The 23,933-nt window shown below is 38.1% G+C and overlaps 1 protein-coding gene across 6 annotated transcripts in view; it reads left to right on the forward strand.

The window, feature by feature from the left end:
- The first annotated feature begins 997 nt into the window (after window positions 1-997).
- Window positions 998-23,933, forward strand: part of NTNG1 (netrin G1) — a 357,410-nt gene continuing 334,474 nt past the window's right edge. For 5 of the 6 annotated variants that reach the window (XM_021667520.2, XM_064371094.1, XM_021667519.2 and 2 more), the window contains exons 1-2: window positions 998-1,646; window positions 8,613-9,388. In XM_021667520.2, the coding sequence (XP_021523195.1) occupies window positions 9,143-9,388 (246 nt within the window). In that variant the 5' untranslated portion in view covers window positions 998-1,646; window positions 8,613-9,142. Of the gene's footprint in view, window positions 1,647-4,623; window positions 4,672-8,612; window positions 9,389-23,933 lie in introns of those variants that run through there. The other variant, XM_012466321.3, reaches the window with a different exon arrangement.

The following is a 23,933-nucleotide window of genomic DNA, read 5'->3' on the forward strand; positions in this document are numbered from 1 at the left end:
CATCTACTCTGCTTTCTTTATTGCTCCCCTTTTTATACAGAAAAAAAAAAGGCTGATTCCTGTTTAGTTTTGAGAGGATTGCGGGTTTCTGAGATCAGAGCGTTTTCCCTGTTGCAATAGGCTTTTTTTCTAATGAAAGTCTCCCTAGCTTATCTAAGTTCACATTTGTTTTTGTTTGACGTTAATGTGCAGCTGAGAGTGATCCCACGTGAGTCTGAGCCCACCTTGGTGGGGAACGAAGGCTTGGAGCATCAGGCATTCGTCTTTCTCTTAGGAAAGGCAAGGAAGCCTGAAATGCACAGCTCTCCCTTGAACTTCAACTTTCTAAAGGGAAATCAATTTCTAAAGGAGGAGGTTCGAGTCTAGGGCTGTAGGGGCCTCTGGGCAAAGGAAGTGCTGATTGAAAAACACCTCTGTGATCACTTTGTGGCGAGGGGTGGGCTTGGGAACAGTTTGGGGAGGGGACAGAAGAGAGAGGGGTGAGATGGACGGGGGCAGAAGTGGGAGGTACCCGAGGAGTTACTGGAAACTGCACTTCTGTGGAGGAACGCGGGGGATGGGAAGCAGGGGGAGGGGGTCCTGTTGCCTCAGCGTCCCGAGGTCGTGGAGCGGCAGCAGCTGTGGCCGGAGCAGCAGCAGCGGCAGCAACAGCGAGCGGGACGGAGTTAGGACCGCTCGGAGCGCCCAGGTCTCGAGGTAGTGTAAGGTTTGCTATCCTTCCACTTGCTGGCAGTTGCAGAAGAAGATCTGCTTTTTAAGTGAAACGTACGTGCCACCCCTCCGAGGGCTGCGGCTTCCCCGGGCTCGCTTCTTCGCCGCTCCCCGTACCGGCCCTCGCGCTCACTCTGTAATTGGCACTGGCCCCTAAGTTTGCCGGGAGCTTGCCGCCCGCTCGGAGCCGGGTCCCGGCCGGGCGCCGCGGGCGGGGGCGGGGAGCCCGGGAGCCGCAATCCAGAAGCGTCGTGGGCCATGTATATTTCATCAAACGGACTTTGGGTGCGTCGCGTCTCGCAGCCATCAGCGCTATGTGCAGTGACATTTCTGACTTGAGTGGAGGTATGCACGAAGGAAGCCCGGGAGAAATTGGTACTAGAGGATCTTCTTGGCGCCAATGCTAATTGTCCTGATTTATGCCCCTTCTGACTAAGCTCAACGTCTTCATCTGAAATAAAATGAAAGCGGTGCAGAGCGGCATAGAACCGCCTGGCCGCTGGTTCTGATCCCCGGGAACCAGAAAATCGTCCTGCGGCTTGAAAAAAACAAAAAAGGAAAAAAAAAAAGATAGAGAAAGAAATAGAAATAGAAAAAAGAAAAAATATCCCTCAGTAAAAGTTTAAGGCGAGAAGTGTCAGAGGCAGCGGCGCGAGGAGGCGCGGAGGAGAGCCGGCGAGCAGGGGACTGGGCTGGCACGACCTCCGAAGGCTGCGATCTCATTATTAATATCACTATATTTTTGGAGGGAGAGGCACCTTTCTCATCCTCTCTTCCTCTCCGCCCACCCTTACTCCCTCCCCCTCATCTACCTGTCAAAGTCACTGATCTTTTGCATTTCGGAAGAGGACGTCAACGGGAAGGAATTCCCCCTCTGGGTGCCGGCTCCGAGAGGGGGCGACGTGCAGGAGGCTCCCCGCGGGGCCCAGGCGAAGGTAATTAAGCGGCAGGGAGTGGCGGGCCGGCGCGGGGTTCTCGGTCCTCGGGGTCCTCTCCTGCCGGTGGCAGGAAGCGATCGGGACTGCGGCGGTGGCGGTGGCGGTGGCGGCGGCGGCTCGGGTCCTCACGCCCACCCCTCCTTCTCCGCCCGCTCCCGCGCCCGGGAGGAGGCTCCGCGGGAGCTGCCGCCGCCCGCCCGTGCGCCGCCCGCGGGCTCGGGTGCTGCGGCCGCCGCCCTAGGCGGACCAGGCTGGCTGGGCAGGGCCGCCGCCCCGCGCCGTCGGCTCGGCTCCCGCCCGGCGCAAGGGCAAACGAGCCACACGGTAAGTGCCCGCGGCGCGCCTCTCCTTCTGCGACCCGCTCCTCTCGCCCGTGCCCCTCTCCCCCGGGTTTCCCCACCCCCCGCCCCCCCACCCCCCGCGATCCACAGGCGGGAGGGAAAGCTCTGGGTGGGCGAGGAACTTTGTAAAGCGCCCCGAGGAGGCAGCGCGCGGCGCCCTGCGCGCACACACACCGGCACACGCTCACACCCACACGCGAGTCTTCCCGGGGGTGCGCCCCGGGCTGGTGATGCGTCGCCTGTTGTGTCCCGAGCCCAGGCGCAGGGTCGGAGCCTCCATCCGCGGACTGAGGAGGCGCCCCGCGCTCTCCCTCTCTCTCGCACACCTGGCCACACACATCGCTCAGGAGGGTTATCATTATTTTTTCCTTCTTTTGCCAATCATATTTGTTGGGGGAAAAGCAAAACAAAACAACAACAACAACAACAAAACACTTGCCCTGTTGCCGGCTCTGGGGATGTGGTGGCCACACCGAGAGCTTTTGAAATCCCTTCTTTTAATCTCCTTTATTGATGCGAGATTAAAGCATTACTATCCCATGTTGTACAGCTGGGGAGAAAGGGAAATTGAAAGAGGGAGACTTGGGGTAGGGATGCTGTTTGGAATATTTTCTCAGATTCTTTACTGGCATCATATTAATCGGTTGATGGATTCGGCTGGGGACATTGAATTGCTCTCCTGTATGGATCTGGATATCTATATATAATACAAATAATACTGAATGTTATTGGGCCTAAAATAACCAATTAAGTGATTCATACAAGGAAAAACTTAGATCTAAAAAGAAACTGCGCCCTCTACTGTTTATTTTAGTAACTTCACCCGGGGACTTTTTTTTTTTTTTTTTTTACTTCCTTCAAAAATCCACTTAAAAGTAGGCTGTCATCTTAACAGGGCAAGGGAAGAAAATTCCTAGCGGGGATTTTAAAGCAACGTTATTGGAAAAGTCGCAGGTTGAGTTCCTATCATTGCATCAGGTGCAGATTTCCAGTGAGTAGAGGGTCCTCCTCTCTCCCCCATTCTTCTCTTCATACAGGGAATAATGGAGCCACTCCTTCTCATAACAAATTGTCAATCTTTGCAATGGAAAATTCTGAGTAAGATTCAGAACTCCACTAAACATATGGTGAATCTGGCAGTAGATTTGCTCTAGAAATAAGGCCCTATTTTATGACTGAAAATACTAAAAGTTTTTTTTTTATCTTACAGAAATGAAAAAAAAACAGAAAGATCTTACATTAAAATCATTTATTCAGATATGCTTAGTGGTTAAGCTTGTTGGAAAGTTTTCAAAAAAATTTTTTTTTCAGGGGAGACTTTTCTGTTTTGTTTGTCCTTTAAGGAGCATCTCTAGCGAGGGAATTAGCAGCTCCACATTTCATTAAGTATTTTGAACTGTGTCACTTTGAATGCCTTACCTGCCTCCCTTTCTCTTTGGCAAAGGAATAGCAGCTCAGTAACTGTTCAAGATTCTTTTTGAAGATAAGCAACTTTCAGTTTTTCATTAAGATAAAATTTGGATCTCTGCATGTGGATCAACATGCAAGGAAAAACGTGCATCAAGTATTTCACATGTAATGTTGTTCCAGGGATATATTTTCTTTTCTGGATGCCGTGAAATGAGATATATTTCACCACTGAAGACCACCATGAAGGCATTCAGGATTTAATATACTGTACTATTAATTTGGTGATATTTCCTATTGTGGAATTTAAGAGGGATAATCTTAAAAATTTTTGTGTGGAAACAGTTTATTTGAACATAAAGCTGTTTTCCTGTGAATGTTTTTGGTTTGACAAAAACAAAAGTATGTGTGTTACCCAGTGAAAGTAGCACACATACTTTCACTGGGTATGTGTGTTAAAATGATTCAGGTTAGCCTTTTTAGGAGGAAGCTAATGTATTTTGCAATTTCCTTTTGTGTATTTGCAAGTGGTGCAAATACCTGTCTTTGCTTTCATTATTATTATGAAAAATATCAGGTAATTTGTTTAAAAAGTTAAACCATTACACATTTACTTGATAGGTTTTCTAAGTGTCATAAAAATTTGGAGAGTTTTAGTTACAAAAGCACCAAGTCACTTGGAAAAAAGAAAATTGGATTCAACTTGGAAAACCAATTATATGTTAACATTGAAATATATGTGTGTGAATTATATTGTATAATATAAGAGATTATAATAGTAAAGTCTTGGGTTAGTATGAGATTTAGCATACTTTAAAAAATAATCCAGAGTTGTGTTTCAAAACTTCAGGTGGGTGTAGATTTTCTCATATATATGTTTGAGACCTTAGATCTCTGAACTGCCCTGCATGAGAATTAAGTATTTGTTGTTCATGTGGTAATTAAACTCTAGATTTCTTTTAGGCTTCACTGATTCTGAAATTGTTTTGTGTATTATCCCATCCTCAATCATCCTGAAAAATATGTGCTATTTAATTTCTCCAATCAGTCTTCTCTCAATGAAAATAGAGATCTTTCAAGGTGTGTTATTTGGGTTTATTAAGAATCTCATGATAGGCAGTTGCTCATGATACCCAATCAAGTGTGAGTAAGCTATGCCAATAATGTTGCAGTACATGTTAAATTCCTTATATTTTGAGAGACAGTTAACAAAAGGACAGAAGCATATGTTTTCCATTAAGATGACTGGAAAATGCTTTCCTCAGAATAAATAAGTAAGTGCAAAGAACATTGAATACATGTTAAAATATCTTATGTAATAAATCTTATTATGACTGCTGGAAGCTGTTAATTTTGATAGGTTATAGGATTTGTATATCTCTCTCTTTTTATATTTTCACTCAGTGATCTATATAGTTAATTTTCCTTTTGTTCCTTCCCATTCAGAAACATGCATATTTATAAAATTCTTAATGTCAATAAGGAATGAGTCAATAGTTATCTATTTCAAGTCCCCCTGCAAAGCTGAATATTTATGAAATAAATAGCCTATTGCTACCATTCCCACCTGCTAGTAAGATTATATGCTAAAATGAATGCTGAAAACCAGCTAGATTAGGAGATTTACTGAGAATGTCTTCCTCTCCGTTGATGAAACTGGCAATTGCTTTTGGAATATAATTGCTTATAATATTAATCATTATTACTTCCATGTAATATTTTGGGAGGCTTTTTTTCTGATGAGAGAATGGGCCTGTGAAAATGGTTTCTGCAAAATTAATCCAAGGTGGAAGGGAATTAGCTGCAGAATGCTGGACAAATACATGTTCTATGTGTGCAAAGCCATTTTATAGCCCATTTTATTCCGGATCAATAACATCTATCAACTTGAGGACCATGACATAATTTTATCTTTTTTCATTGGTTCTGAAAATTCATACACCAGAGGTCTATGGGGTACTCACAACCTGTTAATAGGTGTTCTTATCAAAGAGGACTTCTCAGTACTTTAGATCCCAAGTAGAGGTGATAGCATTATTTGATTACAGTGAGTTCCCAAGGTTTACAAAGTGAGGAGCTAGAACTGGAGCTGCCCAGAGCTCTACTGAATCTGCTCTTATTTAGGTGATATGGACACCTGAGACAAATTCAAAGGCCATATATCACTTCACAATTAGTTCAGTTGTGGGCCAGAAGGGATAGGTTTAGTATATTAAGTCCCCAAATACGTTATTCACTGTCCTTCTCATAATCGGTTTGCCTAGCTATTTGCTGTGATGACTTAGCTTTTAAGAAGCTATTGATAATTTTAACCTGTTTGAAAGCACAGCAGATAGACACAGTGCCATTAAGTAGTTGAGGTTAAGGTGTAAATAATCTATTTTTACATCATTGTATTTTCTTTGAAAACTCCATAATTATACTTTAATAACAAATTCGTGATTTTCAGAGGCTACTTTTCCATTGTGTGTCATGGAAGTTCATAGATTTAATTTGAAGTTAAGAGGATATCCTTTGAAGTGTATGTGACACTGAAAAGTAAAAAGACCCTGAAATGCATGATACATAATGATAATACAAATATAAAAATTAGAATGAAATCAAATAATTATGTTAAATAACAGCTTAGTGTCCCTCGGCTCCTGATCTGTAATATGCCGTGGTCAATATCTTTTTCTGTGTCAATGGGAGCTCATTAAATGTAAACTCTGCAGACTAACTGAGCCATGCCATATTAGTGCTTGCCAAAGCTTGACATTTTTAATACATTAATAATATGTCTGTAATGTAATGGAAAACTATTAATCACAACTGGTTATGTGCCAGAAATTTAAGCTATAATTGGCTGCTTCTTGTCAAGAATGTCTGTTGCACAGTCCTGCAACTGCCTAATATTCAAATATCTTGCACTCCTCTGCATTTTTCCTTGTCAGTTCTCTAAATTCGATCAATGGTGTAGTCCATAATTCTGTGTAATGACCATCATTATAATTCTGGTATACTTTAATGAGAATTCGTTATATTGGGATTGCTATTGTGTCAGGAGGTAGCAAAGGGTTCACATACATTTCCTGAGCATTCAAATTTTTCATGTACAAACGTATGGTCACCTTTTGTTTTGTGGTTGCAGTAATGCGAAATGTGGTTGAGGAGAGCGTAACTGAGAATAAATGCATGAGGAGAATATCATTTATTGGTTAAAATAGATAGTGAAGACTAATCTCAGGAAGCATTCAAATATATATTTAAAATGGTGTTTTGAAAATAACGTTAAAAATAAACACACAATGCTCACTCCATTCAAACTCGAAACAGTCAATTCCAGGTCTTCAAGATTATATCATTCTTGATAAATCAATTGCTATGTATTTGAAACTAAGAATTAAAGGTAATAATTTCTGACCTAGTAGATTTTACACTGCTTCTGTTGTAATGCCTACGTTCCCCCTACTTCTTGGAAAGTATTTGTTTCCTCTTTTAAAAAGTAGCAAACACAGTTGAAGAATCTATCTCAAAAATGTAGATTTGTATCATTTTAACACCTTCTCAGATTATTAATTGTCAAATTGTTGGATGTGTCTGAAAATATGCACTTAAAATTACTAACGAATCTGAAGAAAAGCAGAAGGCTGTAGTAGCCACAACACATGCTTCTCTGATTTTATTCTTTTTAGCTTAAGATTTCAAAATGTGCTTTACACAGTATAGTCTTTAGGTTACAAGGAAGAGGCTGATTCAAATCTGTAGTTTATACATGTTTAGACAAACTACTAATTACTGCTTCATAGGAACTCAAATATTCAACACTTTTTCTAATAGAAAATATCACAAATTGCAGCTGTATGATAACATTTTATGAATTGAATATAATGAAAATTGCACTTGCATCCATAAAGCAATTATTATAAATTACTTTGCTATGGAAACACAATTCAACCATCTGTTGGCATTTCATAGTCTCTGTGGCTTAGTTCATTTTAAGATGGTACATTATTTAAATATAATGAATTCCCTTTATAAGATTGTTTGAAGATAGTGAACTTCCATATTTCAACTGTTTAATGTGAATTGAAGGGTCTAAAATAGAATTTTCCAAAACTGTAGGCTTTTTAAAAATCCTTTTCTAATTGCTTAAAAATCAATTAATTTTTAGACTATAAATATGAATAATCTAATTAAGAAAATATACTTTTTAATACCTGGTTCTCAAATATTAGCTTTTGTTTAGATTTGGATAGTGATCTCTAAACAGAAAAGGGGCCAGTTAAACTCACCGATGACTTTTAGCCAGAGTTATGTAGGGTGCATTATCAGTTAACAAAAGTACTTTTACATAGTAATTTTTATTTTCTCTTAGAATTAGTGCCATATTATTCTGTTTCATGGCCTGTTAACTCACCCTCGGCTATTTTTATATGTGCATTTTAAATTGTGCGTTTTACTACAGAGCTTTTAGTTTTAAAGCAGCTTATAATATTCGCCTTTGGGACAAATTCTCTTCTTTAGAGAAAGTAACGGCAAATGCAGATGTAATGGCTATAAAAAGATATAAAAATATAGAAAATTCTTATGAAAGGAAATTTTGCTCCTTTGGTTTTATTTTTGAATATTTTTTTCGGAGAGCCAAGTTATCTTTAGTACTAAATGCAGCTAAACAAAAGATGCTAAATTCTTCAAATATAATGAACAAATCCGCAGGGATTGGCTCATGCCAACAAGGCTGATTTTCACTCCAGCAAACAAAAGCTAAGAGATGTACAAGGAGTTTGGAGGTTTTTAGGGTCTCTTTGCCAAGAAACAAAAGGGATATAAGTAGTTGTCATTTCTTTGTCACCGTTATAAAAGCGCTCATTTACCCCATGGTTCTCTTGGAAGATTTTCTAGCATTGCAATATATGAGAAATGTTTAAATCTAGCTGCTTGCTCTCAGTTTTGTCAAGATGGAAATATAATTTTTGAAGTGAAAACCTGTAACTCACCTGGAACACACGTGTCTGTCTTTGTTATGGAAGAGTTAAATCCTTCATATCGAAATTCCCCCCTATGTGAATGATTTCCGTGGTCTGCTCATTCTAGCAAAGCAGCTGAGTAAAGGTTATCCGCATTACACCAATTTGCTTTGTATTGCATCAGACCTCCAAAATGTCAACATATTGTACATTTTGTAATACACTGATTCTGGGACAATAACTCTTACTCTTATTGTTTCTAAAAGGGTGTTGGTGCCGGAAGAAAAGAATGATTGATGGGAAACAGACATCAGGCTATAGACACTCATCCTTTTGCTTCAGATACTGATATTTCAGCCTGCCTGAGCATCCCTTGTGAGCTGTGAACATTGAGGACCACTCAGGGTTATCGGATGTACGACGGGAGAGCCATCAGTTTGCTTAATTTTTATCTGCAATTGGACATCGTTTACAAAAACCAAACTAGACCTGAGTCTAATAGATATGTTCTAGGACAAAGAAAGCTGCAAGTTGTTAACGCCTAACACGCAAGTATGTTAGGCTTCCACCAAAGTCCTCAATATACCTGAATACGCACAGTATCTTAACTCTTCATATTTGGTTTTGGAATCTGCTTTGAGGTCCCATCCTCGTTTTTTGTTTTTTTTTTAATATACAGACCTACCTACCCAGATACATATATACATATATGTATATATATGTAAAATAGACAAAGATTGCAGATCATAAAGCAAGCTCTGCTTTGGTTTCCAAGAAGATTACAAAGAATTTAGAGATGTATTTGTCAAGATTCCTGTCGATTCATGCCCTTTGGGTTACAGTGTCCTCAGTGATGCAGCCCTACCCTTTGGTATGGGGACATTATGATGTGTGTAAGACTCAGATTTACACAGAAGAAGGGAAAGTTTGGGATTACATGGCCTGCCAGCCGGAATCCACAGACATGACAAAATATCTGAAAGTGAAACTCGATCCTCCGGATATTACCTGTGGAGACCCTCCCGAGACATTCTGTGCAATGGTGAGGTAACCCTTTTGCATAAAATATTTCATATAAATAGGGTCTAATCCCATATGCATACAAATGTGGTGAGTGTGAAGACAATTCATGCAATAAGTTGAATCTGTAGGTGGCAGATTTGTGTTAACAGGCTAGTTTCTTTCTCAGCGGAGGCTTACACTGCCTAGAATTATAATTTGCACAGTGTGATTGATGCCCTGGAAGGAACTTACTTTCTGCTTCCCTGAAAACCAGTAGTTTTACTAAGGCAGGTACACTATAACACATATTATAAAAGAAAAAGTCCAGTTGAAGGTTAAATTTTAGATTGGAGGTTAGAAATATGATGAGGTCATATCTGTCATGTTAAGGATAAAATGCATTGGCAAACCAACTTTCAAAACACAAATGTTTCTTCACATGTGTATATAAGGCCGGTCCTAAATTCCATAGTTCAAGGAGATACTAGATCTCACAATTATCTCCATCAGAAAGCTGCTATGATTTGGGAGTCCTTGGTTAGGAGACCAGCAAGAAAAAAAGGTACAGGAGTGAGAGACTAAAGCCTTGTGAGAAGTTTTTCCAGAAAAATCTTATTTGCCAACTCCCCTCACTTTCAAGGTCATAGTTTTCTATATATATTTTAAAGATGACTTTTGGAACATAGAAAACTTGTGTGCTAAAAAGTAAAGGCTCAGCATATGTAAATTCAGATACTTTTCTTTTGATTGGCAAAGTTATAGAATTCATTGTTCTCATGGCTTATGTAAGTCTTTTTTTCTTCATAGAAAGTTAAATACCATTTGAAAGGTAACATTGGGGCAACACATTGAATTTTTACAAAAGACATAGCTGACAATATTCCTCTAAGTATCAGTAAAGAGGCTGGTGATTAAAATGGTATACATTAATGTGCTGAAGAGTTCAGATGGTGAGTTCATTTGGTTTATGTTGTTTTTTATTATAAGTGGTTTTTATTTGATACAAGAACTGCGATCCCATTTTGTCTCCACATAACAGATATAATTGTATGGCAGATTTTAATAGTATTCTTACCTGACTGTATTATCTTGAACCTGGCCTGGCATTTTCAGGATAGTGAAACTATTAATCAAAGTAGCATCTGTTCACAGTCCCCAGTGAGTTAAATTAGCATAAGATCATCTTAGACCTAGCACTATAAAAAAAGGTTTTGTAGCAGGAAACAATTTTGAGCAATAAAGAGTGTTTTCACCTGAAAGCTAAGGGCTTGCCATTTTTCAGAAGTGCCTTTGGGGACTGGTTTGAATTATAGTCTAAACCTGATTTTGTGGAGAGTGAGAAAAAAAGCTTGGCTATTAGGTGTCACTGTGACTAAAGTGCCCTGAAAGATTAAATATTTCAAAGAGAGGACCCGTCTCTCTGGGAACAGGTATGTGTTTTGCAAAGAAGTTGCAGTTTGGACAGCAGAGACTTCCAGAGAAGGAGTTTATTCAAACACATTAGCAAAACCATAATAAATCTGTAAAGGGGCAGAGACATTTGTGGTGGCTTTATGTGAGGTCTTTAATAATTTCTCATAAAAGGTCAAATATAAGATCTCATTACAAATCTGGATTGCTGTTTGGGTGAAAGGTTGTGTAGTCTTCTGCTTCTTACAGCAGAGGATGAGTTCTGGACCAAGTCTTCATATTATTAAGAGCACTCTAGCTCTGTATATTGTTTACATGACACTTGTAACAACATGTCTCTTCTGGAATTGTTTCATGATTTACAGATCTAAGTAAAATAGTAAGTTTTCTTTCTCAGGGTGCTGTTTTCCCTCTCATAGGCCCTGTATGATGTTTTCAAGGTGTGATTTGTGGGTGCAGCTTCCCTGATTTCAGTCTGAGGCCACAGAATGCTTGCTCAGCACTGCTCCTGTCTGTCATGTTGAAGGGTTTACTTGGTGTCTTCAGCATGCCTCTTTCTCCCATCATGAGTGCAAAGGGCATGTTACAGATCTTCCCATGCCTGCCTTTCAGAGGGACATGGTCTAGGGTATTTAAACAAGTCAATTCCTCTCAGTCCACTGGCTAAGAAATGGGAGAAAAGAATTAAAATAATATCCCTCAGCTTTCTCAAATGCAGTAATGTGTATACTTTGCATGTTCACGTGAAACTTTGCAGGACAGTCTTTAAAAGGCTGCATCTTAGTGTGATACAGATATTTGGAAGCCTTGGTGGATGTAAACTTGTCATTGGATGGAATGGTTTTCTAAGAGAGAATGTAAGATTTCTGAAACGTTACCTATCAGTGCTTAATTGTATTCCTTAATATGCATATGATTGGCATAACAAATTTAGTAATCTATCTTTTAAATATACATCTTGGGACTATTTGTATGCATATCATATACCGTGTCAATGGTAATGGCCTAATATAGCAACACTTCCTCTCTGCAGTTTTAGATGCTCCATAAAACTCTGTAGTATAAGGATTCCTGACACAAGGTTAGGAAACTGTTTCAGGATGCTGTCATATCAAACCTGTTTAGCTACTCCTTAGCCCAGGGTCTAATAAGGATCCATAAAGTCATTTGTGTTATGACATACGTGTTCTCCCTTCCTTGACATTTGCATCCATACCTGCTCCCTCAGAGTCGTTATGGCCTATTACATCAGGGGAGCTGCCACGTAAGCACAGCCACTGCTTAGCCCCTATATGTAAATGTTCGCGCAAAATAGTTTCAGTAATCACTTGTTCAGCTAGTGACACCCTTATTAGCCATGGCTATAGCTGTTCTGAGCACTGAGGGAAAATGTGGTCAGGGAAATACCTGTAATTCCTAGGACCGATTTCTTTAATATAAAGTTGAAGTTCTTTGGCATTGCATTAAGAGTCCATGTTGCTGCTTTTTTCATTGGCCTCATCATTATATGCCAGTGACTGTCCACGAATGTTGTATTTGTTTTAATATAGAGGAAAATGTCAGGAAAAAAAAGGAGCATATGGATTCCATTTAACAATAGATCTCTGCTTATTAACCTGGATGCCATACTTAATTAATCGTCAATGTCAAGTACTTTAAAATTGTTCTATATTAATTGTGCCAGTATTTATAAACATTAGTTTTTCAGGAGAGCACTGCCATTTCTATTAATCATAGTGGATGAGGAAGGGGAATGTATATATATGTACATATATACATATATACATAAATTGTGTATATTGAAAACCATGCATTTTCTTTTTAATTTGATATATTCCTTTTGAGTTGATGATGGCTAAAGAAAATCTCGTTTTCATCAATGGGGAAGAATCTGAAGGGAAGATGGGGGTTAACCCTGTTTTTAGTCTGGGATAACACATTTGAATAGATCCTATCTTTTCAGCCACACTGAAAGCTTCAGGTGGCAGAGCTTTGTGGGGAAACACAGATCATCTAGTGACTACAGTTTGTTTCAATTTGCATAAAGAGCAGAGAGGTTGATCTGAACCTATGTGTAAAGCTGAAGTGTCAACACAAAGCTATGACTTGTTCTTTGTGTTTAGACAAACTTAGCTGTCATATCTTCCCTCACACCCCAGTGGCTTAAAAATGGCAAAATTATCTGCAATTTTCTCTAGCCTGCAGCTAATTTTCGGGATAAGTTAAACAGACGCTTTGAAAAGAAGCCTACAGACGGAAGAACTCATGTGCGTTTGTACAATTTATGGCGCAGAAGTGCTGATGACTGTGGAAATGGAAGCCCTTGAGTGCTGCCATGGATTTCAGAGCCAATCAAAACTAAATTAGGAAACAAAGATTATTAAAAAGTCTTCTGTGCATGTAATTTTGGCATAATATTATAAGGTGGACATTAAATGTTTCCCTTGGAGATGCTCAGCATCATTAATGCAGCATGCCTTTAATTACAAGTAGACTCATATTACTAAAAAATTGGAGAAAATAAAATACTCTGAGGTATAGTTAGCAATAACCTCATTATGTTTACTGAAATAATTAAGAGAAAAGGCATAATTTTTCTAAATAAAATGTCAGAATTGGAAATGAAAATGGATTTTCCTTGGGAAATTTACTAATGTGTGCCTGTGCTCTCGATAGGCATTTATTCAAGTACTTTAACAGATCTATTAATGATCATTCCATATTGTGCTATTTCTAGATAGACTTCTATTATGAAAAAAACTTTAATTATTGTAAGCACTGTGGATAGAGCATGTTTCATTATGTTCAAATGGGATTTACAGAAGTGGTAGAAGCCTTTGTGTTTTGTGGTTTTAAAGGAACCCTGAGAAATGAGTGACTGGTAACTCGTAGTCTCAGGACTATCTATAACTTCAAGTTCTGACTTACCTTTGGCTCAGGTTGCCATCTGGTGGCTGTCAGGTGGCCCTTGAGAAATTACTTTGATAAACTCAATTACATTTTTGAGGACATGTAATTAATATCAATTTTCCAAAAACTAGAAATGACATTAACTTATATAATAATCAAATAATCTTAAAAATACACTTTGTTCACATGAAACATGATTCAATAAATGAATGATTTTTAATAACAGTGACATCTTTCATTTGAACTGATTTATCCCTTAATTATACCAAATGGAATTTTTTAAAACCTTCAGTTCTTTAATTATTAACACTTCATTGTTATTAGCTCATTATTTAGACTTATTTCTTAGAAAAGTTTAACTCATGGTTGGAATGAATTAAGTTCCAAGGAAATCAGTCTTTCTGATATATCACTATATCAAGTATTTCCTTTTTGAGGAGCCTACGTTAGCTCCTTATTATCTACTGCATCAAGCCTAAAGTACTCTACCTGTTTTTGAATTTGGGTGCATACAGCTTATCGCCCACTACTTCTCATCAGGACTCTATAGCCTCTCCAGGGGACTATGGCTGGCAATCTGATTGGAAGGGGACAAGTGGATTTGGCTTGAAGATGCATGGCTTGTTGGGAAGGTCTCAGGAGGGAACTGATGAAGATTATGGCAAAGGTCACAAAACCTGAAACCACCTTATGTCATTTATTGCCCCAGATAGTGTGCGTAACCAGATAGCTCTTGGTTGAGCTAATGCCTCACAAACGTTACTGCAAACTATTGTGTGCAGAGTGATGTGAACAGAGCGTTCAGCACATGCAAAACCTAGAGGTGGTGGTAACCAAAGTCAAATCATTGTGGTCATTAAGGCCAAAGGAAGTCGAGCTCTGAGCAAAATTAACACAAAGTAGTGCGTAATCAGAGGGTAGAAGAACAGAGAAATAAGACCAGCACTCAGAATTTAAAGGTGAAATATTGTTTTGCAACATGTCAAAGGGCCACCTGGAAAATACTATCTGAGCCAAATGCCTAATATTAAAGTGTCAGAAGAGAGGAAAAAAGGCTGAGTGGGCTGAGTGTGGTGGCTGATGCCTGTAATCCCAGCACTTGGAGGGGCTGAAGTGGGTGGATGTCTTGAGCCTAGGAGTTCAAGATCAGCCTGAACAACATAAGGAAACCCTGCCTCTACAAAAAACATGGAGATTAGCCAGTCATGGAGACAAGCACCTGTAGTCCCAGCTACTTGGGAGGCTGCGGTGGGAGGATCTCTTGAGCCCAGGAGGTCAAGGCTGCAGTGAACCAAGATCACACCACTGCACAACAGCCTAGCCAACAGAGCAAGATGCTGTCTCAAAAGAAAAATACTGGGTGGAGTAGATGGTGGCACAGTTTTTTAGTGACTGCTTGGTGGCCTGGTTAATGGTAGTCTTCCTATATCTGGCAGATACAGCCAGGACGGAAGAGAAACAAAATGATAACCTGATATATATTTATCAGGTTGAATTTTATATATATATATATAAATTGTTATATATATATATATATATATATATATATATATATATATATATATGAATTTAAGAGATATCAGAGTATGTTGAGTAAAACAAACATGGCTTATCTACCTGGAACTCCCATTTCACATTCAGATTAGGGGAAACATTTAACCTAATGCAAAGATGCAAGATTTTTCAAGGTGAAACATGAGACCTCAAAATAATGACTGCTTTGTGGTGGAATTCTTTATTACCTCCTTCAGTCCCCCAGGAGATAACCTTGTCTGCTCTTAATCTAGAGGAGCATCACTTGCAAAGTGTGAAAAGCATTGTCCTAAGACACCTGTCTCTCTGTACTGTTTTGAAGTCTCATGGGTATATTCTCCAGAATTTTGGAAGGCTTGCTCTGTTTTTCTTTGCCTTTTGTTTTGTGTTTAACATGGGCTTTAGGCTGGTCTCCAGATCCTCTGATTTTGAGGACTAGCTTTATCACCAAGAAGTCCCTCACCTCATGTTACCTCCTGTCTCTACAAGGACAAGCAAAAGACATGACTTTTGTTTGGCATAGTCCATGCTCTTCCCTGCTTACTCTGATGCCACCCATCTTTCAATGTCTAGCTCATGTTAATTTTTCTGTACACTTCTTGCCAATTTCAGGTTATATCAGCCTTTTGACTTTTTAACTTCTGTTAAATCTCTCTCTCTCTCTCTCTCTCTCTCTCTCTCTCTCTCGATACACACACACACACTCTCTCTCTCTCTCTCTCACACACACACACACATATATACAGCCCAGGAGGTCAAGGCTACAGTGAGCCAAGATCACACCACTGCACAACAGCCTAGGCAACAGAGCAAGACCCTGTCTCAAACAACAAAAAGACTGGGTGTCTTTTTACAAGGTATATATTTATATATAGAGAGAGAGACACACGTGCATATACCTAGAGAGAGAAACCATGTTATTGGATGGTTATTAGACAAGGAATTAGATCCTCATCAATACTGCACATTATATTCTTACCTTTTCTTCTACTATGAGGCCTTAGCAAATAAATGAGGATATGGAGTTTAATAAAAAGAATAAGTTATGTACATCTCTGTATCTAATTAGACATGCAGAGTAGCCACCACTGCCTGTGTACTCGACTGTACTGCACCATTCAGCACATTAGATCTCATTGATTTATACACCCACATACACATTTGTTTCATATGTTTACTGTACTCTGACTCTTTAAGTGGGTAACTACTCTTTAAGTGGGATGATAGGTGAGCGAGCCTATCATTAGCAAAATGCATGGTAGAAATTCACCAAGACTGTATATTATATCATTTTTTATTCCTCATAGCATTTCCTCATAGCATTTAACTAACTCCTAGGCAGCAAATAAATGATGACATTGTTCTAGCTAATTAATTAATTTGAATATGATAAAGTCATGGACCACATAATGATGTTTTGGTAAATGAGGAACCATTTATACTACAGTGGTCTCATGAGATTAAAATGCTGTATTTTTACTGTAACTTTTTCTATGTTTAGATAGATTTAGATTCATAAATACTTAACACTGTGGTACAGTTGCCTACAGTATTCAGTATAGTGACATGCCGTACAGGCTTGTAGCCTAGGTGTGTGTAGTGGGCTATACCATCGAGATGTGTGTCAGTATACTCTGTGATGCTCACACAAGATCGCCTAATGACACATTTCTCAAAATGTATTCCTGTTGTAAAGTGACACATGACTGTATTTGATTACTGTAATGTTTTCTATTTCCTAAACACATGGGTCATAAATCTAATGTTTTCCTCTACAAATTAAGAGAAAAATAACAAAATTTAGCTACTGTACCTGGGCAGCTTATGATGCTTTCAAAAGAGAAATGGTAGAGGCAAAATCTACTCTGAACTCAGATACAGAAATCTCTGTTTCTCTAGACTATCTATGAGGAATATTTTCTATTTCTAATTAAATATGGGAGGTTAGGTATGTGAGAAAAGAAGAATCTGTTTAGATAAAGAAGACTATCCTGGTGCATGTTTAACACAGCATTATAACCACTGGGAAAAACAATGAAAATAACAGCCAGATATCAAGGTGGAAAGGCAATTAAATGAAATACTGTATAGCCACATAATAGAATATGTATAGCTATTAAAGTAATATTTCTGAAGAATAGATAATGATAAAAGTAAATGTGGGAAAACAGTAGTACATTTTTTAAAAGAATGATTTGGCAAAATGATTTCCATGTTGTGTATGTTTTTAGGATGGTGAGCTCACTGTACTGTATTTCACTGAGGCTAAAAAGGTAGAGCTACATTCCTGTGTGGTCAGGGATGGAACTGCCCTTGAATGTACACTCCATGTCATTCATGCGGAACGAGGAGTCGGGATACTCAGGCACGTCCCCCTCTCTGGTCATTGCTCTCTTCTGTCTGTGCTTCTGGAGGTAGAAGGAAAATAGCTTTGACCACACGGTGTTAAGCGAAGTCAGGAGATCTCTTTGGAAGCAATAAGCTGAAGATGAGTAAATTACACCTTGTAAACTATACCTGTGGCTTTAAAATTTGCTTTAAATCGATCCACAGTGAGAAATAGATTTTATGTCGGAACACAGTAAACACACACTTATCCCCATACACAGCCAAAACAAAAGCTTCACAAAACAGAGCTTGCACTTCCTGTGCGTTGTGGCCTCTGGTATTTTTTTCTTCCATTATATTCTTTTCTCTTATTTAACAACGAATTGAAAATTATATACTGATTATGATCCCCAAACCATATGTGGCATTGTTTTTGAAACTTGAATAAGTAGAAAAATACTGTGCCAAACATTGTATAATTTCCTTTTTTAAATTCAACATGAAGTTTTGAGATAAACTGTTGAATAGTATTCTCCCATATGAATATTCCTTCAGCCAGCCTTCTATTCCTAGGCATTTAGGTTTTTTGGATTTTACGCTTTAAGGTTCTTGATTGGTGGTGTCAAATTGTCCACCGGAAAGATAGTTAACAATTTATATTTCTACCAGCATGTTATGAAAATATGCTAGTCATTAGATCCCCATCAATACTACACATTATGTTCTTACATTTTCTTCTACTATAAGGCCTTAGCAAATAAATGAAGATACGGAGTTTAACCAAAAGAATAATGACAAAATTATCTTATTTCCATTATCTGTTTTCCTAAGGTTATAATTTTTTAAATTTGAGATTGATATAGGGACATATTTGAAGGTAAAAATGGTGTTTCATTTTTTAAAGATGCATTTATTGAGAGGGTTGATTTTTAATATGTTTCTTAGCTATTTAAATTTTTTTTTTTTATTATTATACTTTAAGTTCTGGGATACATGTGCAGAACTTGCAGGTTTGTTACATAGGTATACACATGCCATGGTGATTTGCTGCAACCATCAACCTGTCATCTACATTAGGTATTTCTCCTAATGCTGTCCCTCCCCTAGCTCCCCACCCCCCAACAGGCCCCACTGTGTGATGTTCCCCTCCCTGTGTTCATGTGTTCTCATTATTCAACACTCCCTTATGAGTGAGAACATGTGGTGTTTGGTTTTCTGTTCCTGTTAGTTTGCTGAGGATGATAGTTTCCAGCTTCATCCATGTCCCTTCAAAGGACATGAACTCATCGTTTTTTATGGCTATATAGTATTCCATGGTATATATGTGCTACATTTTCTTTATCCAGTCTATCACTGATGGGCATTTGAGTTGGTTCCAAGTCTTTGCTATTGTGGACAGTGCTGCAATAAACATATGTGTGCATGTATCTTATGCAGCCAACAAACATGAAAAAAAGCTCATCATCACCGGTCATTAGAGAAATGCAAATCAATACCACAATGAGATACCATCTCCTGCCAGTTAGAATGGCAATCATTAAAAAGTCAGGAAACAACAGATGCAGGAGAGGATGTAGAGAAATAGGAATGCTTTTACACTATTGGGAGTGTAAATTACTTCAACCATTGTGGAAGACAGTGTGGCGATTCCTCAAGGATCTAGAACCAAGTCTACCATTTGATCCAGCAATCTCATTAGTGGGTATACACACAAAGGATTATAAATCATTCTACTATAAATTTCTTTATTTCTAACTGTAAGAGTTTTAACTCCTTTGTACTTTTTGCCTTTCTTTTTTTAAATTTAAATACTTAATTTAAATAAATTAAATACTTATTTATATATATGTAATATTTGGACCTTTTACAAAAACTCAATTTTCTGTCAATGTAATCAGTTCAAAATATGAATGTCCTTTTTGCCATAAGAACAGATATCATTTCAGAGACTTTTCCACACTCTTCATTTTGTGGAAATGTTATGTGTTTCTGCACTGGATTTTGGTGGCAGAGACATAATCTTGGGTCTGGGAAAGATTCATCTGAGTGCCTCCTTCTGTCTTTTGTTCCTATTATAAGAACTTAGCAAAGTTGTCATTTACTCTTAGGCATGCATCCTTTCCACTTAGAATCAGTCCCTTTGAAAAAAGTTGAATCCTGAAACATATTCCTTATATAAAACTGCTGGTATAAAATCTGCTTTGGTTTTAATTCACCAGATCAATGAGCAGGCTGGTTTTTTGTGTACCATTTAAAAATTTCAGAGTTTCTTTTCTTACAAAAGGAGAAAATGATGAAATTTGTTTCATAAGCATACTATTGAAAAGAATTTACTGAGATCGGCAGGTTGTAAATTTTTTCTCATCTTGCTAGGAATAGACAAATGCATATAGTATCTATTCCATGAAAATTAAAGATGTGAGCTGAGGAAGAAACCAGAATTGGTTTTCACTCTTTGACCTACTATGAAGCTAACTCTAAAATATTAAATGAAGAATTGAACTAAGTGTTGCTCCAGTGCAAAGAAATAGCCCTTTTGTTTCAGAAAGTTGATGTCCATCGAGAAGTCCAGCTGCTGACGTGATCATGAGGTCATGTCTGCACAATAATTTTTCACCATCACAGGTGACGTTGTGTTGCTTTCCTGTTGCTCCCTTTCCTTCTTGGAAATGATAAAATGACAAAATCAAATACACTTCCAAACAATTTCTAAGCATGGTCTGGAAACTAATCTTGTGTTTCAGCAATGTTGTCATGGTTCCTCTATAGTGATTTTTATGAAGGAAGAAATTATAAACTGGCAGAAAAGATTAGACAAGTGTAAGGAATATGAAGCCTGCTGAAAAGTTAAAAGACTGTTCTAGAAAAAGAATTCTATATTTCAAAGAAAGATATTTTAGTGCGTGCCTAGATGCCAGAAGACATGAATGTGGGATGTGTAAAACTATAAATTATCTGCCAGATATGGAGAGCTGAGACGTGTAGGTCATATGAAGGTTATATCAAAGGACCTCAATCTTTTTGAAAATGACATTCAAAATTTTTGGATTCCTTTGTGGGTCAGAGTAGACAGAGGTCATTCCTATTGTGGACCATCTGCATACTCTCTCAAGAGAGAACAGAATCCAATGTGTGTGGTCTGCATAAGTTACAGAAGAGGATGTGTGCATGACACAGAGAAAATGAGTTGGTGGCCAATATGCTAATCTGAGGTTGGTTGTTGATGTCTGGACCACTCAATATGGGTTCTTTCAAAGTTTAGAAAGACTAATCTTATATGAGGTGTTAGGGAGCATACTCATCAATGTGCCTACTATCTGGCTCAGAATTATGTTCTATTTAGCCATCATGGGAGACAGTGCTTTTATAGTGCTGAGCAGGGTGTGATGCATATAGGAGTAGTTACATGCTTGTTGAACTGAATTTGTGTTATTGTTTTACAAATAATATTTGTAGCTGATAGTTACGAAGAACTTACATGGCGTTATGCATTGTACTGAAAATTTGGACTGTGTTGGGTCTTATAATCCTCAGTCCTGTCTTATCCTTACTCAGCAGAGTAACTGAAGCATGAGGTTAAATAATTATTCTAAGTAAGTGGTGCAAACAGGATATAAACCCAGACACTCTGATACCTACGTTCCACTCTTAAACTATTCTATTCCCCCCTAATTTTATTTGTAGCATGTAGAATAAAACCATGGTGAAAACCTTTTTTAAAAAATCACATTTATGATTTGGGCTATGAGTTACAATACTATGATTTTGTTATTTAAAAAGCTTTTTATCTGAAATACCCTCAGAAAATTGAATTCTGTAAATAGAGTGTATAGAAGGTTGAAAATACATATTATGTGATGAGTGTCTTCATTCAGGGATAAGAGAACTGATCAACAGTGTTTGTTTCCATTCTTGCTTTCTTTTCCATTAATGTGTTCATATAAATGGAAATAAGCTGTTAGAAATCATAGAGAGCAGAGTACATATTGTATTCATCATGTAAAAAGCAGAATAATAAGTCGGCAACTGTTGGCTAGTTAACAAAATCATATCCTTGTGGGTGAGGTGTTGAGAAAAGTAGTTAGTGTGATGCTTTTGTTTTGTTTTCGGTTTTTTACAGTATCAATAACAACTGTTATCATATAGCCAACTGCCTACATGCTGTCTCCACTTGGATGTCTAGTAGGCAGTTTAAACTTAACATGTTTATTATAGAACTCTTGATTCCTTCTTCCTAAATCTATTCTGCCTCTAGTATTTCCCATATCTGTAAATGGCAACTTACATTCATCTAGCTGCTGAAGATGAAAAAATCTAAGACTCCTCCTTAACTCCTTTATATCCCTCACAACACGTATCAGCAAGTGCTGTTAGCAAAATCGTCAAGATACATTGCAAATCCAACCACTTTCCACCTTCTCCACTGCTAACAGCCGCGGTTCAACCGGCTTTGTCTCTAGGCTAGACTCCTGCAGTGTCTCCTAACTGGTCTCCCTGCTCCCCAGTTTTATCCTACTATCAAAATCATTTATATAATATATAATATAAACTATTATAAAACAGAAACATTGTTTGTAATATAATAATATATGTGTGTATAATTTTAATAATTTTAGCCAGTCTGGCCCTTTCCTTGTTCAATTTTTCTCATAACTTTTAGCTCATTCAGTATCATATCCCAACCCTTACTACTGCCTGCAAATTTCTATCTGATCTGGCGCCTGCGTGGCTCTCTGACCTCCGCTCTCATTGCTCCCGCCTTGCTCAGTCCTCTCCAGCTGCACCCTCTTGCTGTTCCTTCTAACAGTTTATTCCTGCTTCTTTGCTTGGATCTGCATTCTTAATATCTTCTTATAGTTATTTTTTCCTACCTTTTATTCAGGTCTCCACTTAGAAAACCTTCTCAAAGGGGCCTATCTGACCACCCTATTGAAAATGCGTCTTCTGAATTTTTTTTTCGGGGTGATGGTAAAAATATTTACAAACTGAGATAGCACAAACACTGACCAATCAGAAGAGATGTCGGTGGTTTTATTCCTTACAGGCCAACTTCTGACCATCAGACTATAACTCATATCTAATAGGTAATATATTTGCTCATTTATTTATATGTCTGTTCTCCTCTGGAATACAAGCTCCAAAGGTCAGGAACTGTGTCTTGTGGTGCCCATAATAGAGCTCTATAAACATTTGTTAAATGAATGAACCATTAAACAGAAACATATTAGTTTGATCATAACATTCATATCAAAGATTATTGCTCTGATAGACACAGGGTCTTAGGGGTATTGGCTATGCTGGAGGCCCTTCATCTTTTAAAGGTCCTTAACGTTAAAGAAAATTGTAAAACTTTTATTTTTCAGTTAAAAAATATTCCAAGGTACATAAACAGTATGATGAAGACATGTGCAACCACTACTTATGGGCCAGGCTGTGATGCCTGTAATCTCAGCACTTTGGGAGCCCGAGGCAGGAGGATCATTTGATGTCAGAAGTTTGAGACCAGCCTGGCCAACATGGCAAAACCCCACCTCTACTAAAAATACAAAAATGAACCAGGTATAATAGTGTGCACCTATAATTCCAGCCACTCGGGAGGCTGAGGTACAAGAATCACTTGAACCCAGGAGGCAGTGGTTGCAGTGAGTTGGGATTGTGCCATTGCACTCCAGCCTGAGTGACAGAGTGAACTGTCTCAAAAAGAAAAAAGAAAAAAAAGAAAGAAAAAGAAAAAACACCAAAAACTTCCACCACTTATGATTAATAGTGGTAACATTATATTGTTTTTAGAATTAAAAAAAGAAGACATCACTGACAGAGTTGAAATAATCTTTGTCCCTATTTCTCTAAGAGGAAATCGGTATCTTGAATTGGTGCGTTTCCTTCTGGTCCGTGTTTTTATGATTTTACACCTGGCTTATGTCTTCAAAAATCATATATAGTTTTGATTTTATGTTACCATGCTGAAAAAAAAAACAAAACCTATTCTGTAACTTGCTTTGTCATTCAACATTATATTGGTAAATTACCCGTTTGATTTGTATGATCATATTCCTGTTAATACTATATGTATGCATATATGTATATTTCATTGTATAAATACGTAACTCATTAATGGAAATTTAGGAAGTTTCTTTTTTATTTTTACTTTTTGCAAGTACAAGCCACTCTACAAGAAAGATCCTTGTACCAAGTTCTTGGTGTATATGAGCAAGTTTTACTTCGTTTTCCCCAAGGTATGCACCCCAAAGCCAATGTGTTGGGCTGTAGAGTATGAAGATTTTCGTCAAATGTGGTGGCACTACTTTGAATTTCTACCAGCAGATTATAAGTATTCTCCTTAATAAGTTTTGTTTTGTCTTGTTTTTTGATATGCCTCCTCTTATTATGTAATTAATATATTA

The sequence above is a fragment of the Aotus nancymaae genome, unplaced genomic scaffold (genome assembly GCF_030222135.1).
Source record: "Aotus nancymaae isolate 86718 unplaced genomic scaffold, 86718_ANA_hifiasm-v0.15.2.pri h1tg000117l, whole genome shotgun sequence".
Taxonomy (NCBI): Eukaryota; Metazoa; Chordata; class Mammalia; order Primates; family Aotidae; genus Aotus; species Aotus nancymaae.